We start from the raw sequence: 18007 nt of genomic DNA, 5'->3' as shown, positions 1-18007 counted from the left end.
TCATGAACATGCCCTGCATCAGCTGAAGCAAGAGGTGGTAACGAGGTGGAATTCAACACTCTATATGCTTTAGAGGATAGAGGAGCAGCAAAAGGCTATTCAAGCCTATACATCTACCTACGATATAGGCAAAGGAGGGGGAATGCACCTGACTCAAGCACAGTGCAGAATGATTTCCATGTTGTGCAAGGTTCTCCAACACTTTGAACTTGCCACATGTGAAGTCAGTTCAGACACTGCCAGCCTAAGTCAGGTCAATCACCTCATCAGGCTTTTGCAGAAGCAGCTGGAGAGATTGAAGGAGGAGCTAAAACGGAGCGATTCCGCTAGGCATGGGGGACTTGTGGATGGAGCCCTTAATTCGCTTAACCAGGATTCACAGGTGGTCAATCTGTTGAAATCAGAGCACTACATTTTGGCCACCGTGCTCGATCCTAGGTTTAAAGCCTATGTTGTATCTCTCTTTCCGGCAGACACAAGTCTGCAGATGTTCAATGACCTGCTGGCGAGACAATTGTCAAGTCAAGCGGAACGTGACCCGCCAACAGCTCCTCCTTCATTTTCTACCGCCACTGGAGCTGCCAGGAAAAGGATAAAATGTCCAAAACCACCCACTGGCGGTGATGCAGGGCAGTCAGGAGCAAGTGCTGACATCTGGTCCGGACTGAAGGACCTGCCAACGATTACTGACATGTCATCTACTGTCACTGCATATGATTCTGTCTCCATTGAAAGAATGGTGGAGGATTATATGAGTGACAGCATCACTGTAGGCATGTCAGACAGTCCGTATATATACTGGCAGGAAAAAGAGGCAATTTGGAGGCCCTTTCAGAAACTGGCTTTATTTTACCTAAGTTTCCCCCCCTCCAGTGTGTACTCTGACAGAGTGTTTAGTGCAGCCGGTCACCTTGTCAGCGATCGGCGTAGGAGGTTAGTTCCAGAAAATGTGGAGAAGATGATGTTCATCAAAATGAATTATAAATTTCTCTGTGGAGACATTTACCAGCAATTGCCTCCAGAAAGTACACAGGGACCTGTGATGGTGGATTCTAGTGGGGACGAATTAATACTCTGTGAGGAGCAGGATGTACACAGTGAAAGGGGTGAGGAATTGGAGGATGATGATGAGGTGGACATCTTGCCTCTGTAGAGCCAGTTTGTGCAAGGAGAGATTGATTGCTTCTTTTTTGGTGGGGGCCCAAACCAACCAGTCATTTCAGCCACAGTAATGTGGCAGACCCTGTGGCTGAAATGATGGGTTTGTTAAAGTGTGCATGTCCTGTTTTTACAACATAAGGGTGGGTGGGAGGGCCCAAGGACAATTCCATCTTGCACCTCTTTTTTTATTTATCTTTGCATCATGTGCTGTTTGGGGACTATTTTTTTAAGTGCCATCCTGTCTGACACAGCAGTGCCACTCCTAGATGGGCCAGGTGTTTGTGCCGTCCACTTGGGTCGCTTAGCTTAGTCATCCAGCGACCTCGGTGCAAATTTTAGGACTAAAAATAATATTGTGAGGTGTGAGGTGTTCAGAATAGACTGGAAATGAGTGGAAATTATGGTTATTGAGGTTAATAATACTATAGGATCAAAATTACCCCCAAATTCTATTATTTAAACTGTTTTTGAGGTTTTTTTGAAAAAAAAACACCCGAATCCAAAACGCATCCGAATCCGACAAAAATCCGAAAGGGTGGTTTTGCCAAAACGTGTCTGAATCCAAAACATGACCGCGGAACCGAATCCAAAACCAAAACACGAAAAATGCCCGCTGCACATCTCTACATATTGTGGGATGATTCTAAGTCTAATGCAAGGAAAGCATCAGACAAAAGCTTTCAATGTTTTCCCTCTGTGCATGCACCTCGATGGTTACTGCTGGAAATTGCATGGAGATCCATGGGCATTTCTGGGCAGTAACTGGGGTGTGGCTAAAAAACAGGGTGTGTCACTGTCATGTTGGTGCCAGCAACTGCATTAAAGATGCATTTCCACTGATATTGGTGGCCATGTTTCCTCAGACATTCCATGCCTAGGTGCAATGTCCGATGGTGGAGGTGATGGTCTGCCGATGTCGCATCTGTGAAAGCACATCAGTGGATTTGCACTGAAGCCAATGGACATAAAATGAGGGATAGCTGGATCATGGATTTAGGAGAGTGGAGCACTTCTGCCATATAATCTGAAGGCCTCTGCTGGTAAGTCTATGAGGGCCACGAGCAGAGGTGGAGGAAAGTGGTTCAAGTACTCACTTAGGAGGACTATTATGAGGGCCTAATATATATAACACTAGAGGTGTCTGGATGCAGTATCCATGGCCTCCACAGCTGCCATAGCTATTTATGGAGGGGTCCACTCTGATGCCTGCCACAATGGACGAAGCATTGGCCCTCATTCCGAGTTGTTTGCTCGCTAGCTGCTTTTAGCAGCATTGCTAACACTAGGCCGCCGCCCTCTGGGAGTGTATCTTAGCTTAGTAGAATAGCAAACGAAAGATTAGCAGAACTGCTACTAAATAAATCCTTGCAGTTTCTGAGTAGCTACAGACCTACTCCTAGACTGCGATCACCTCAGTCCGTTTAGTTCCTGGTTTGGCGCAACAAACACGCCCTGTGTTCGGCCAGCCACACCCCCGTTTCTCCAGCCACTCCTGCGTTTTTACCTGACACGCCTGCGGTTTTTAGCACACTCCCTGAAAACGTCCAGTTTCCGCCCAGAAACACCCACTTCCTGTGAATCACACTACGATCACTCGGGCGATGGGAAAACGTTGCTCGAGCTTGTGCATATCTCCAAAGTTTTGTGTGAAAGTACTTAGCGCATGGGATTTTAAGTGCTGGGATCCTGTTACCATCCCCTCTGTGGCAGGGACTATACTCCTCATAAAATAGAAGGTGCTTAGTGCTATAGTGCTAATAATTTTAATAAAATGTATTTTCCAGCGTAACAATGATCCGAAGCATACAGCAAGGTCACACTGAAGTGATTTATCAACAAAATGGTTAAAGACCTGAAATGGCCTAGTAGAATCCCACATCACAATCCCACTGAGCATCTGTGTCAATATTTAAAAATAATCTACCAATGCTCACCATCCAGCCTGATGGTGTTTGTACAATTTTGCCAATCAGTATAGGCTTAAATTCTTATTTTTAGATGTGCAAAACGCTTAGACACTTACCCAAATAAACTCAGAGCTACAATATAGTTGCTGCCTTAGGTGGTTCTACCATGTAATAGCTCTGATAGGGGGAAGAAGAGACTACTAATGCAATCACTTGTTTATTACAGAAATTTAGAAAAATGTGAAAAAGCCATGGGTGGCCAAAACCTTCTTTAGCCATTGAATGTTAGGGAAAAGGATGGGTGCAATTTAACATGTTTGAATTGAGCATTGAACTCCATGTACCAAGACAGACAACTATTATATAACTAAGAACACTCAGAGTACAATCTTTTTGGTGACTTTTATGATGAAAATTTGTAATAAAAATCTAATTTGATTTCTTCTATATTTACTAGTTTGACAAAATGAACCATCAGCAAAATGCCCCACCTGTATATTGTGCGCCCTACCCTCCAATGATGAATTACCATCCATGCACAGTAGTGAATTGGCTACAATATTTTCCTTGTATCGTTAGGTAAGTCTGATGTTTCTGAGCAATATCTACCAAAAACTATAAAGTGTAAGCAGTAAATTTGGGTTGTAAGCTGAAAGAAGTGGGTGGGAAGAAATAAATGGGTTGCATACAGTACATTTTAAGACTACACACATTCATTTTTTATTTCTACTCTTTTCATAAGGTACAGTGAGCCTAATTCAGATTAGAACATTATTCCGATGGTTGTGGGCTGCGTAGATGCATGTGCAGTATGGAGTTCGCAATATTGCTCACAGCCCCGTCAGCCGCAGCGTATTTGCCAAGCTGTGTCATTTGGGGGGTGGAGCAGAGAAGCACCAAGCACTATTCCTCAAAACGGGGGGGGGGGGGTGTAACCACCATTTTGTAAGCATGACTGATCCAGGGTCTGTGTCGTCAGACGCAGTTGTAAACTGAGTACACACTATACAGTTACCTGTCCAATCTGGCATATGGCAATCGACCATTTGCTGCCGCATGCTGGAATTTTTTTTTTATTTAACCAATTTATCTTAACGATTATTTCTGTGCATTTTACAGTCTTTGGGAGCAAGTTATTGTCACTTCCATACTGTACATTACCGTACATTACCAGATTTTCATTCCAACCAGCCAGATTGGACAGATAAATGTATAATGTGAACCTTGCTTTAGTGAACCCAGTTGTCCAGATCCGACAACCAGCCTGAATAAGCTTCCACTTACGCAGCCAGGCTGTTGTCTAAAAACATTGCAAATCGAGACCAATGGTCACGGTGGTAATTCAAGGCTACATCCTCAGACACAGCACTCCGATCTCTCAAATGCATGCAGGATACGTCTATTACTTACAGATGCCTCCTTCTGCATATGAATTTTATTTACACGGCATTGCACTGCCACAGTGCAATTCCTTACAAACATGAATTACTCCCAGTGTTCCCTCTGTATACCACTTGCTTTGCATTGCAATGTATAGTATCTATTGTATCATGTGTATGTTACCCTTTGTATCAGAGCCATAACTAGACATTTTGGTGTCCTGTGCCTGAAACAGAATTGGTACACCCCCCCCCCCCCCCCTCCCCCTAAGAATACACATATTCAAAGTAGGGACAGTGCGCGCGCCAGAGGCATGCGTCAAAAATATAAGGGAGTGGCTTCACGGGAAGGGGTGTGGCAACAGAATAGTACCAATTCACATTACACCACGCAGTAGTGTCCATTATTCAAATTACACCACACATTAGAGTCGCTTCTACAAGTTACAGCACTAAAGAGCCCCTTATACATATTATGCCATGGTAGAGCCCCTGACACAAGTGAGATCCCACTCAGAGAGGAGAGTTCATAACTAAAAGACCCCCAATGACCATTAGAGAGGATGCTGGGACAAAGGAGCAGCGTGAAAGAGATGCGCTGTGTTGTGCCTCCTGTCAGGGTACCCAGCAGCTGAGAGAGGCGGGCCAGAGGGAGGGATCAAAATGGGTGGCACTGTGTGAGGTAGCCAGCAGAGAGAGGAGCTGTGCTTACCATATTGTGGGCGGCACTGGCTGCCCGACATTGTAGTGTAGAGTGATGTGCAGCTTGCATACAATGGGATCGCCACCCAGCTACAGCAACAGATGACCCAGGCAGCGGCAGGACTCTGCACTGTTGTCACTAACTCCTGTGAGTCCGGCTGATGTCCTGTGAGTGCGGCTGATGGAGCTGGTCATCAGACTCCATTGCTGCTCACTCCCAGTGCAGTAGTAACTGCACTGCCAGGAGTGCTCGGAGATGCTGTGCAGCTCTCCAGTTCCCATTTGTCCGACAAAATAGACATTGCTGCTGCTGCTGGCTCCACCCCAGACGAACTGCGCTGCGTACAAGGATAACTTGGCACACCGCTAGTTGTGGTGGGTTGGGGCTGTTTCACCAGCGCCAAGATCCCGGCCAAAGAGTGCCTGGAGGAGGGGGGGGGGGGGTGTGCTACGCTCGCCACAGGTTCTATTCCCACTTTATGTGTGTCGTGGACATCCACGAGTGGGAATAGTCTCTGTTAGTCGGCATCCCGACTGTCTGGATGTTCAGGGGGCGGGATGGAGGTGTCGGTGTTGTGATCGGCGGCCTCCTGACCGCTAGTCACATAACTACATCCCTTTATGGCTCTGCTTTTTATAATACTACAGTACATTCACATTCATGCCATAGGGTGTAATGGAAAAGGGGGCACTGTATGTCAGTGGTTTAGAATTAAAATGAAAGTTGAAATAATAAAAAACAAACTGCATTCGAATCTTTCCATATACACTGTAAGTTCATCTTTTATATGTATTCTTCTTGATATTTACTTGTTAATGGAGATGAGCAAAATGGTTCTTTGCAGTAAAAGTTTCTTGAGATTCAGCGTTTCATAAGGTAAAAAGAACACAAAAAATACAGAATTTGGAAAACAAGTTTTGCTTATTGCCAGTCTGTATTCATAAGAGTCAATATTACATTTCAAATAGGTTCCATGGAAATGCCCATTAAGTGTACGGTAAATTTTTAGGATGCAAATTGAATTTCTAACACCATGTTCCGTTAAAGCCAAGACAGTGTGAGGTTTTAACTATACTTAAGGCCCATACACACTAGCCGATTATGAACTCAAAGCAGCTCACTTTTGGTGTTTTGAGCTACTTTGAGCTCAAACTCGGCCATTGTGTATGGCCGGGCAATGAGTGGTGAGCGCTGATGTGCACTCCCGTATCATCGGCAGCCACCGCCGTCCGTCTGGCTGTTTGTACAGCTGAGTGAACCACAATCCGCAGCTCCTACCGTGGAAAGTGGTTCACACCTCCCCCTTCCCCCGTGAACATCAGTGTGTATGCACTAAGCGTTTTTCCTGCCAGCGATGTTCACATCATCGCTGTGCATACACGCTGGGTAAAAACGCCCAGCGTATATGCACCTTTACTGTAATTAATGTTGTCTTTCAACAGCTGCATGTCAAGTTCTACAGGAAATTGGATCAATATAAAAGAAGACATTTCCTTTTAATACTTTTAAATAAACCTACTATAATAACAATTCAATTGCAGTACGCAAGCAAGATAAAAGCTAATAGCTAAATTTTATATTTTTTATTTTTGCAAACACATGTACTAGTAAATGGAAATGTTAATTAAATGAAATAGCAATACATAGAAGGCTCTAATTTATTTGTTTGCAGTACTTGCTAACAGATTAGCATTATCTTGACAAAAAGTGCATTAAACAACAGTGTAAATTGAGTAAATAATGTTCTGATCCCCATTGCAGAAAAACATGACGCTAAGACCTATGGTTGTCAGGGGGAGCGGGGTGTTTGTGTGTGGGGGTGTTGGTGCAGGTTGCCAATTACCCGGATCAGGTCAGCTGCTAAGGGGTACATTATTCCCACGAGCAGCCTCTGGCACCCCCCTTTGCAGACTATTTATTCTTTTAGGGGGTTTCAACCATGCTGGCCAGGATTTGAATGATCCCCCCCATTTACTCAGGGCCTGTGTTCGCCCCCGGTGGACCTCCTAAAACCATAACACACCTAAGATCAGTTATATACTATTCACTCTGTTTAGATTCTACTGTTTTTCACAGCTGATTGGTTGTTTCCTCATTGAAACATTTTTTTTCTAAATAATTTCCTTTAATATTTTTTGTCATATGCGACAGAAGGAAACACATGAATATAACATACCAATGGCCTTGGTTATAGCTACAGTATGTAAAACTAATTCCAATGAATTAATTGCCTTGAAAATTATTGCAGCCTTGTGGAGAATATTGTACACTGCTTTGGTGAGCAAGGAAGATACCATTGTTGGGGAGATCATGCAACTTATCTACAGTCTCACAGTCAGAGCCAGTTTAACAAAGGGGCGGATGGAGCTCCAGCTCCAGGCACCTAATAAAAATAAACCCATCATCCTGGCAGCAGGATGATGACCAGATGCCCAGCTGGCCAAACAATCATAAATGATAAGTATTAAAATATTTTTTGTAGTTTTCTCACAATATTATCCAATTTTTCTATGTTTATGTATTTAGGGAGACATTGGAGCACATAGTGTATAGAGTGTACATGCCCTCGTGGCTCGGGCTCCTTCTCAGTATAGGGCATTGGCCCTTGAAAATTTTCAGTTCCAGGCCCGTGTGGCCCTTAATCCGGCCCTGCTCACAGCAGATAGCACGCTTATGCCTCAGCACTCTGACTTTGGGTTCTGTTCTGTAGGGGTATGCATGGTTCTTCAAAGGGAATGCTCCTGTTGTCCAAGCATACATTGTTACTGTAGGTTGCAGTATGTATACTGGGGGTTATTAAAATCTCGTAGCAACTAGTATGGGATTTGCGAAGTGCTAATTATTGGTACTTTCCATATGCACAGTACCCATTGTGGACATGCGCGAATGGATCCTGTGATGAAGGTAGCAGGATGACAGCAGATGGTCAGTGGTCTGGGTGGCTGAAAGGAGGTGATGATGACCTCCGTTTGTGGTGGAGGGAAGAGGCCAGGGATCTCCATCACATGACAAAGATTTTCTGGCCTCTGAGACGGACGGATTGCATGGCACCACAGGTGCCACAAGCTGCCTGATAGTGAATGAGAGATCTGATGCTGCATCCTAGGATGCAGGTCGGATCACTAATGCAGCAGGAGCTGTCTGCTTGTAATACAGTGCAATCACTGCACTGGAAGCAGCAGTGATAGCACCTCCAATCACATTTGAATTATGCCCTCTGTACAAAACAGAGAATAAAAATGTTGCAAAGTTCCCAATTTATGGGCCTAATTAAGACCTGATCGCTCCTTTGCAAATTTGCAGAGGTCTGCGATCAGATATTTGCCGCCCATAGAGAGTAAAAACCCGCCCCGTGCAAGTGTGCGAATGCATGTGTAAGCCGTGCGAAAGCCTCACCAAACAGCGGACATCAGCAAATCCAAATTATTTTTCAAGTCTGTGCATAGCCCAGGACTTACTCCTACAATGCGATAGAATCAGGATGTTTGGGGCCGGAGCTGACGTCACACACCCACCCTTAAAACACTTGGAAATGCCTGCATTTTTTCTGACGCTCCCAGAAAAGGGCCAGTTACCACCCACAAACTTCTTCCTGACATTCACCTTGTGAACGCCTAGCGATCAAAATTTTCACACCACTGTTTGGCATCACATCTGCGCATTGCGGTGCATAAGCATGCACAGTCATTCGACCAGGTCTGAATCGGGCCCTAAGCCTTACTATAAGTACAGTATAGGCAGTATAATTATTATTATAGTAGCACATACCACCTATGTTACATTTTTCCACAAATCCATGATACAGCTGCAAGCACGTCAGAGATTTATTTTACCATGTCATGTTTCAGGGTCAATCCTCACAGTATGGGAACTATGGCAAATAACTCATTTCCCACCGTCAATGGCAGCAGAATGAGACCATCCTGATATGTTATCTAGAACTGAAGTCAAGTATTAAGGTAAATTTCTTTTGCTTCTCTATTACACATTTGGCTCATTGATGTGTTTACTATGATTCTTGCTTAAAGCATATTAGCCAACTTTTTTATTATAATTTCAGGTTGTAGATGTGCAAGTAATGGCAATTTAGCAATGGGGTCATATCCATGGTGTATCCACTACCACCCAATCTTGTGTACAGTACCACCAGGTAGAATATATATTGCTGCTCAGAGCATACGGCCAGAGAGGGTTTGTGTAAGGGCGGAACATTACCACAGACTGTATAGGGTAGTAGAGCTGAAAGGTAGATTATTTGTATTTTACTGTAAAAGATATAGCATTGTTGCCAATATACAAGCAGTGAATTTACTGACCAAACTCCTGCTGCTGCCATCTACCTCTTCAGCAGTTGCTGGCCTCCATCTTCTCAAGTTCTGCTCTCTCGCTTTCTCTCATGACCCGCTTTGAATCTTTTCTTGTACTGCAGCCACTGATTGAGGCTGTGGCTCTGGCTTAGTCTTCCAGACTTCTTCCTCCTCCACCTGGTACTGCCTCTTTTGGATCCAGTGTGACTCCTGTGGTCTAATTATCCGCACAAATGGGCCCTCATTCCGAGTTGATCGGTCGCAAGGCGAATTTAGCAGAGTTACACGCGCTAAGCCGCCGCCTACTGGGAGTGAATCTTAGCTTCTTAAAATTGCGACCGATGTATTCGCAATATTGCGATTACTAACTACTTAGCAGTTTCAGAGTAGCTCCAGACTTACTCTGCCTGTGCGATCAGTTCAGTGCTTGTCGTTCCTGGTTGACGTCACAAACACACCCAGCGTTCGCCCAGGCACTCCCACCGTTTCCCCGGCCACTCCTGCGTTTTTTCCGGAAACGGTAGCGTTTTCAGCCACACGCCCCTGAAACGCCGTGTTTCCGCCCAGTAACACCCATTTCCTGTCAATCACATTACGATCGCCGGAGCGAAGAAAAAGCCGTGAGTAAAAATACTTTCTTCATAGTAAAGTTACTTGGCGCAGTCGCAGTGCGAACATTGCGCATGCGTACTAAGCGGATTTTCACTGCGATGCGATGAAAAAGAACGAGCGAACAACTCGGAATGAGGGCCATTGTTCCTTCAGGCATCTGAGTACTACTCTAGGCTGATATTAGTATTTGAGGTCATAATCTCATTATATTTTTCCTGAGTTCTTACACTTCAGCTCCAGACGACCTCACTTACCCTTCTACCACCATCCTCAACCTATGTTCAGTTGCAAAACTTTATGTTGTCTAGAATCTGCAACATGTCCTCCTCTCTTGACTTTTTCAGTTTGTTTGCATCAATTTACCTGGACCTGTACACTGATTCCTGGTTGCTTTCCTACTTGATCTGCAAATAGGAGGTCTGGGTAGCCCCTTGTCCATCCCCTGTACACTTTCTCCACTAGTTCCTACATGGTACCTTTAACCCACTGTCCCTTTCCTCATTGTTGCACCTTTTTCCATAACATCTGAATCCTACCATACTTCTGAAATCCCTACCCTGGAACAGGAACCAACATCATTCTATCGATACCTATGGTAATCTGCTGCCAATATTTTGATGGCACAATTGGTTTAGTGTACTATATTGTTGGGGGAGGTGGGGTGGGGTTGGGGGGCAGTTTGCATCCACTGACATTATATTCATCTGCCTCTTCTTGCCTCCTTATTCTCCTGCACCCTCCTTTTAAATGTCACTCCATTGACTATATACCATCACTGGTGTAGCCCTGCTTACCTTACTTACACTTTGCTTACACTTTCATCCTTCAGTGTTCCATTTACAATATTTGAAAGCTAGCTTCAAATATATCAAAGGGTGTTGAGGACAGCTGAAAAGATTGTTGGGGCTGACCTCCCTCCCGTACAGGAATTATACCAATCAAGGGTCAGGAAGTGAGCGGAGAAAATCGTGGCAGATATGCAGCACCCAGGTCACAAACTTTTTGAACCGCTTCCATCAGGCAGACGCTACAAGTCTATTCCTGTGAAGTCGACCAGATCCATTAAAAGCTTCTTCCCACTAGCTGTCCACCAGCTCAACAATATATAAAAAGTCTAACATGTATAATATGTATAATAAGTCGAGTCTATCGTACAGGTGCAATGTGCAGTATGAAGTCATACGTGTAATGTTTGTAATGAATGCTACGTTTTTCCCACCTTCTTATGCTATGTATTCCCCCTTCATGTTGCTGCTTGGCAATGCACTGTACCGCAAAAATTCCTAGTGTATGTGAGCACACCTGGCCAATAAAGCTGATTCTGATTCTAATATCTTACCACCTAATTCATTTGTATATCCACAACCACATCTTATTAAGTCCTGTTATATTTTCTTGTTAGCTACTATATCACTATTCTTTGTAATCCATTTGCAGTACATTTGTTTCTAATATGCTCTTTGTTATTTTATGCTACTGTGATTATCATTGTTACCGTAACATCACCTACTGCTCATTCCTCAACTCTCAACTTCCACCCTCAGCATGCCACCCAGTTCATATACCCTCCTTCTCCATATACATCACTTCTCCCCTTCATTACCTCTCCTCCCTTCAGTAGTCTATGCCATTCTTCTCACACTGTGGTCCATTACCTACCACCTTTCACTATGTGAATCCTCTCTCTCTCTCCTCTGCACCCCATGCTCATCACATCCCATCCCCATACTCTACTCCTCTTTTTCCCCCTGTACTTTATACCAGTAACCCTGACAACCTCAATTACCCCTCCATATCACCTATTATCAATCCTTTGCTTCCTCTTGTGCCATCTATCTGTAACAAACTTTTCCCATCCATAGCTATTTTATTTCCAGCTGCCTCTATATTCTGGCTCTCACTGTTATCTTGCTTTATTCAACTTACACCACACCTCCTGTTGCTCTCTCTTTTGAGGTCCCTCATTGTCCCATTACCCCCAACCTGATAACAAGGGGTGACATGGGAATCTTTTCCTGCTCCATATGGATCCTACCATAGAACCCTGCCCTTCTTTTCTCTCCTGTTTCACTCTTTCTGCCTTTGCACTTCTGTCCACCTTCTGGTGGTGGTTATCTACATCCCCCTGGCCCTACTTCCCACTTCCTTCATACTGTAACCTTTCCACATGGCCCCTCCTCTTTCTTTCCTCTGACCTTCCTTCTATCATCCTGGATGACATTCCTATTGACAATCCCACACATTCTGCTGCCTGCAAACTCCTGTCCCTCTCTTCCTCTTTTGACCTCATAAATGAATCTCCACTCCCACTCACGCTAGTAGGCTATCGCTTCATCTCACTTTTTAACACTGCCGTGACATTTACCAACTCCCTCTTTTCCTCTCTGTGATCATAATCTTTTCTACTTTAACAATTCCCTTTCTCTGTCACTCTTTCACCATTCCAAATCCGTTTTCAGCAAACAAAACCTCAACACTCTAGACTGATTTGTTTTCCTCCTTACTGGATTTACTTCTCCTCCTCACCTCTTTGCTAACTTCCTTGACCAGACACCATTTCTAATACAACCTTTACCTTTGCCTTGGATTCAGCTGCCCCATCTACAGTATCAATTATTAAAAGGGAAAAACACTTTTAAGAACCATATAAAAATAACAGAAAAAAATTAGAAATTCAGAACCAAAGCAATGTCTGAATGGCAGAAACTTGTTTCCTCATTTCAACTGCCTATTTGCTATGCTTTTCATGGATCAGATGTCCAATTCTAGGCAATTGGATCCACATGGTTACAGTAGGTGCATCTACCACATAGAAAAGTCTCACTGAGATTGTTTAAAAATGTTGGCAATTATGTTTAATCTATGTTTTTTTTAATGGTTTTTAACTTAACAAAGTGGGTGTTCCTAAAGCTGGGTACACACTAGAATGCTGTGTGACCCAATGATGGCCTGATGCAATGTAATAATATATGTATAGTGCCGCCGTACACACTATATGACAGTGTGATATATTGTTACATCCCGCATGTAAAATGCATTGCGTTGTCCATGGGGTTGTCCCATCTGATGACAGACATGCTCACACAATTGCGAGTACACACTATACAATGCGCACAATATATTGTGGGAGTGTGTACCCAGCATAACACTCACACCAATTGTGTCACCAATAGAATATTCTAAAGGTGGTGATAGAAATATTGGTGGGATTATAAGTAAAATAAATACATTTAGTTGTAAATTTATAGTAACTGTAGTGATAGTACGATGCCACATGGCGACAAGTCGTTCTTTCTAGATTTGTCATGTGTGCCTAACTAAATTGGGGTCTAGCTGTGTCAGACCACAGTCCATACAAGCTAAATGAAAATGATTATTTACTATGACAGGACAGCCTAAAGCTGGGTACAGATCATATTATTCATCACTGACGTATTTATAATGCGTGCAGTGTGTGCAGTGCACTATGGCCCCTGGGGTCCAGGAGGGCCCACACCGTGTACACTGCACCTACTATTTTTTAAACTTGCCCTTCGGAGTCCCGTGGATCAGCAGCAGCCCTGCAGAGATCACTGGGAGAATGTCACGGCGCCATTTTCCTGGTGTTTTGCGCATTCGCAGTAGATAAATCACTGAGATCTGCACATGCACTGTAGACTCTAGGACAGCACTAGAATCCCCTGCCGGCTAGAGAGGAGGGGCACAGAAGGAGCTTGCACATGGGGCTCCTCCTCTCTAGAAACACCCCTGCCCCTGGTTTATTGTTGAGATACTGTAAGAGTGTGTACGCACTCACAATCAAATTTTATCTCAACAAAACAGGTTGCATCTGTTGATTTGGTATTATGTTCAGCCTAATATGTCTGTGACGCAATAGCAAAATATAGGGCAAACCTGGAAGGGTGTGTGCTCTACCAACCATTCTGTCCAATACTTCTTTCAATGTTCCTCCAACAGCATAGTCAGATATCTGTGGAGTGTGTATGGAGTCACAGCAGATGGTTTTGAGAGATGAGAATCACAAATCGAATAAATAGATTGTAATAGTTTATATTCATGAATCTGCATGTTCATCAGAACTATCAATAATCAGTGACAATGTAAGAACAATCACATCTCAAGTATGATTGTGTATGTGGAGGGACTAGGGATAGAGGGGAAATACTTTCAAAAGCCGCCGGTCCCTTAAAGGTCTAACCCAGAAGTGACCCTCACATGATTTTCGGGACCAGGAAGCTGCATCAGGAGTCAAGAAGGTAAGAGATTCACTAGGCCACCCAGATGGTTTGTCAACAGTTGATCATGTTGACATATCATCCGGGTATTCATTTTCATGATGACCTGATGACTGTTGACATGTTCACTGTCAACAAATTATATCACATCCATATAAAATGGAGGTTACTATTTTGTCAGGCCCAACAGTCACACACATGCACAAGGAACCTTCATCTTATTTATAATTATTGGTTGTAAAATATTAATTTATGTTCCCAGTTCTCAGTGAACTATTAGGCTACATTCTTCTGAGTATTAATCAGTGGTGACAGCTGCCTGTGCAGGTGGTGGTGGTGGGGACAGGTTAAAACTTTACAGAAGCCTTATAGTCATGGGGTTCAGCAGCTGTGGATGCAGCACTCAGCATCCCGCCCCCCCCCCAGACTCCCATTGGCTAGTTACAGTACACAGGAGTCTGGGGGCAGGCTTATACAGGAAGGAGTCCCTGGTGCAGCAGCTGTGAAACACAGCGCTGCTGCTCCCCAGGGACAGGGCAACCATTGCACGTTTTAAAAACATTAAAGATACTGTATGGCAAAGAATATATAATAACCCCCCCACCACCACACACACACACACACACACACACACACGTGCGCTATATGCTGCAGCACACGGGCAGCAGCCCCCACTGGTATTAATAAAGCTCAGAAAATGGCTGCCTCCACTCTGTGTAGTTGATACAGGTTGAGTATCCCATATTCAATGTTCCAAAATATGGAATATTCCGAAATACGGAATTTTTGAATGAGAATGAGATAGTAAAACCTTTATTTTCTGATGACTCAGTGTACACAAACTTTGTTTAATACACAAAATTATTCAAAATATTGTATTAAATGACCTTCAGGCTGTATGTATATGGTGTATATGAAACATAAATGAATTGTGTGTATGTACACAAACTTTGTTACATATTGGCAAACATGACCTACATGCTGTGTGTATAAGGTGTATATGAAACATAAATGTGTTGTGTGCTTAGACTTATGTCCCATTGCCATGATATCTCATTATGGTATGCAATTATTCCAAAATATGGAAAAATCCGATATCCAAAATACTTCTTGTCCCAAGCATTTTGGATATGGGATACTCAACGTGTATGATCATGTGATCTTATAAGTGAACACTTATAATGAATATAAGTAATAATCCAAGATTCTTTTATATATTGCTGGTACTTAAATGTTTCACTGCACCATATACTAAAACGTTTTCCTAAACTGGGTGCTGCAGAAAAGTTTTACGAAAGTTCTTATTTACAAAACATTTGAATATACGTATGTTTTTTTCTCTCAGCAGGTTAAAACTCGTATCTAGAGATATCAACAAAATATACTTTCTCCATCAACAACTGGTTATATTGCTCCTTATCCATCTTCTGATTCCCCTGTTGACTTTGACTTCTGTGTTTTGTATAACAATAAATAGATATTTATTAAATCTAAATGTATTTATTTGTAATTGATACTGCTTATTGGAATTGCTCTTGTTATGAAGCATGCTCTCAGTGTTTTGTTTGTGAGAAAGAGAAAACACAAACACAACATAAAATATAATCTCACATTGAAAGATTTAATGATTACTCGGTACTACTCTTCCATTTGAAAACATACTGTAGAACACCTAATGCATTTTGTGATAAATATAACATACACTTCAATTGCAGCAACAATCTTGGCTTGTTGCTGAAAACAACTAATTATGGATACATTCTTACCAAATTGCATTCCAATATGTTTTTCCATGCTTCTTTAAGCTGCTTATCAGTTGATGGCATTGATATTGACCTGCATCTACTGTATATCAGTGAAAAATTCTACTAACCAAATAAAATGCCCATAATAAAAAAAAGGACACAAAACTTAGTAGAAATGACATCACAGGTTTATTGAATCAAATTAACAAGATAAGGGTGCCAAGAAAGTACTGCATGCCAGCAACCACCAATCTTGACATGATAAGAGTGGCCAAGAAAGTACTGTACAGTACCTCTGGTAGCAGCCAATCACCAACTAACACATTAGTAGTGGGGCACACCACTACCAACCCCCCTACTACCAACGTAACTTGTTGCTAGGTGCCTAAGAACAACCCACCTTACTTGGCCAGTAGTGATCTTGTCCCTGAAGATAGTGACCAGGAACTACGCCGAAGATGCCCTTGTTCAAAAGTAAAAATGCGTGGCAACCGACACTTGTATCCAATTTGGATTTCAATGGGTAGTTTAGCCCTGCCTTATGCGCCTATTCTGAAAGAATCATAGCTAAACAATCTAAAACAGCATGCAACAGTAACACAAATTACAAGACAGCAAAGAGGAAAAATCCAGTAAAGAGATAGAACTTCCTGTGCCACAACAATTTATCCATCATCAAAACCCACCCTTACTACAATCTCATTGGTCACTAGCTGAAACCCCATCCACCTGTCCATCAAATACATAAAGCTAAACAGCCATAAACTCAGCCAGCCACAAACTTTGGTGTTGACATTACCTCATGCTTAGACACCCGTCACTAAAATCAATTGATTTTATTCATTTTTAAACATCCTTATCAATAGAATAATTCTTTGTTGACCAGTGCAAGAATTCCTCTTTAGCATTCAATGCCAGTTCTACAAGAATCTTAAGTGTCACTTGAGGATGTTTGCATAGCTGTTTTATATCATGATCACACACTTCTTAAAAACACACAAAATAATCAAAGGGCAGAATCGGTTAAATTAATGTGTACACTTTTGGGCATAGTTTATGTTACTGTAAAAGTGCGGAGTATAGTATAAAACAATAGGGTATGTTTTTGTACAAATAATTTTCAGTGTTAAGAGAACTCTTACTTTATTCACAATACTGTAGGTTGAAGATATTAATGTATGTATTGTCCTAATGTGAGTTAAAATGCATCATTATAGATGTAAATTCTGGAAGAATAGAGGGGACTTAAACATTGCTTCAAATATTTACACAACTTTAGAGCAGGCAAATTCTGATTTTATAGTTTATTTGAGTAATAAAATAAGAGTTTGGTGATTTCTACTTGAATAATGTAATTCTTTTGCTATGTTTACTGACTACAAAATAATCTTGTGACTTGACTCAAAGTGAATGCCCACTGAGCTTCAGGATGGATCTCTGTAAGGTCTATAACGTTCTTATTCAAATTCATGTTTCAGGGAAAAACTTTGCTGCTAGCAACCACAATCTAGCAATGGGGGTAATTCCAAGTTGATCGCAGCAGGAATTTTTTTAGCAGTTGGACAAAACTATGTGCACTGCAGGGGAGGCAGATATAACATGTGCAGAAAGAGTTAGATTTAGGTGGGTTATTTTATTTCTGTGCAGGGTAAATACTGGCTGCTTTATTTTTACACTGCAAATTAGATTGCAGATTGAACACACCACACCCAAATCAAACTCTCTCTGCACATGTTAAATCTGCCTCCCCCTGCAGTTCACATGGTTTTGCCCAATTGCTAACAAACTTGCTGCTGCAATCAACTCAGAATTACCCCCTATATTAGATGCTGATCTGTGAAGTCACCCAGTTAGTGTCTTGTGATTCTCTTATCCTAGTCTGAAATGGCAGTAGAGATTCTCCTGGATATACATGCACAATGCTGGAGGCTGTGACAAATTTTTAGCAATTGTCTTTT

General features: G+C 42.5%; 1 protein-coding gene across 1 annotated transcript in view; it reads left to right on the top strand.

The window, feature by feature from the left end:
- LOC135050937 (uncharacterized) overlaps positions 1-15793 on the top strand; it is a 402015-nt gene extending 386222 nt beyond the window's left edge. The window contains exons 4-6 of the mRNA XM_063957177.1: positions 3526-3647; positions 8999-9109; positions 15650-15793. Of these exons, the coding sequence (XP_063813247.1) occupies positions 3526-3647; positions 8999-9077 (201 nt within the window). The 3' untranslated portion in view covers positions 9078-9109; positions 15650-15793. The remainder of the gene's footprint in view (positions 1-3525; positions 3648-8998; positions 9110-15649) is intronic.
- Positions 15794-18007: the final 2214 nt, after the last annotated feature.

This window comes from Pseudophryne corroboree, chromosome 2 (assembly GCF_028390025.1).
Source record: "Pseudophryne corroboree isolate aPseCor3 chromosome 2, aPseCor3.hap2, whole genome shotgun sequence".
In the NCBI taxonomy this organism is placed as follows: domain Eukaryota; kingdom Metazoa; phylum Chordata; class Amphibia; order Anura; family Myobatrachidae; genus Pseudophryne; species Pseudophryne corroboree.
This window is presented reverse-complemented; position numbering and strand designations above follow the sequence as displayed.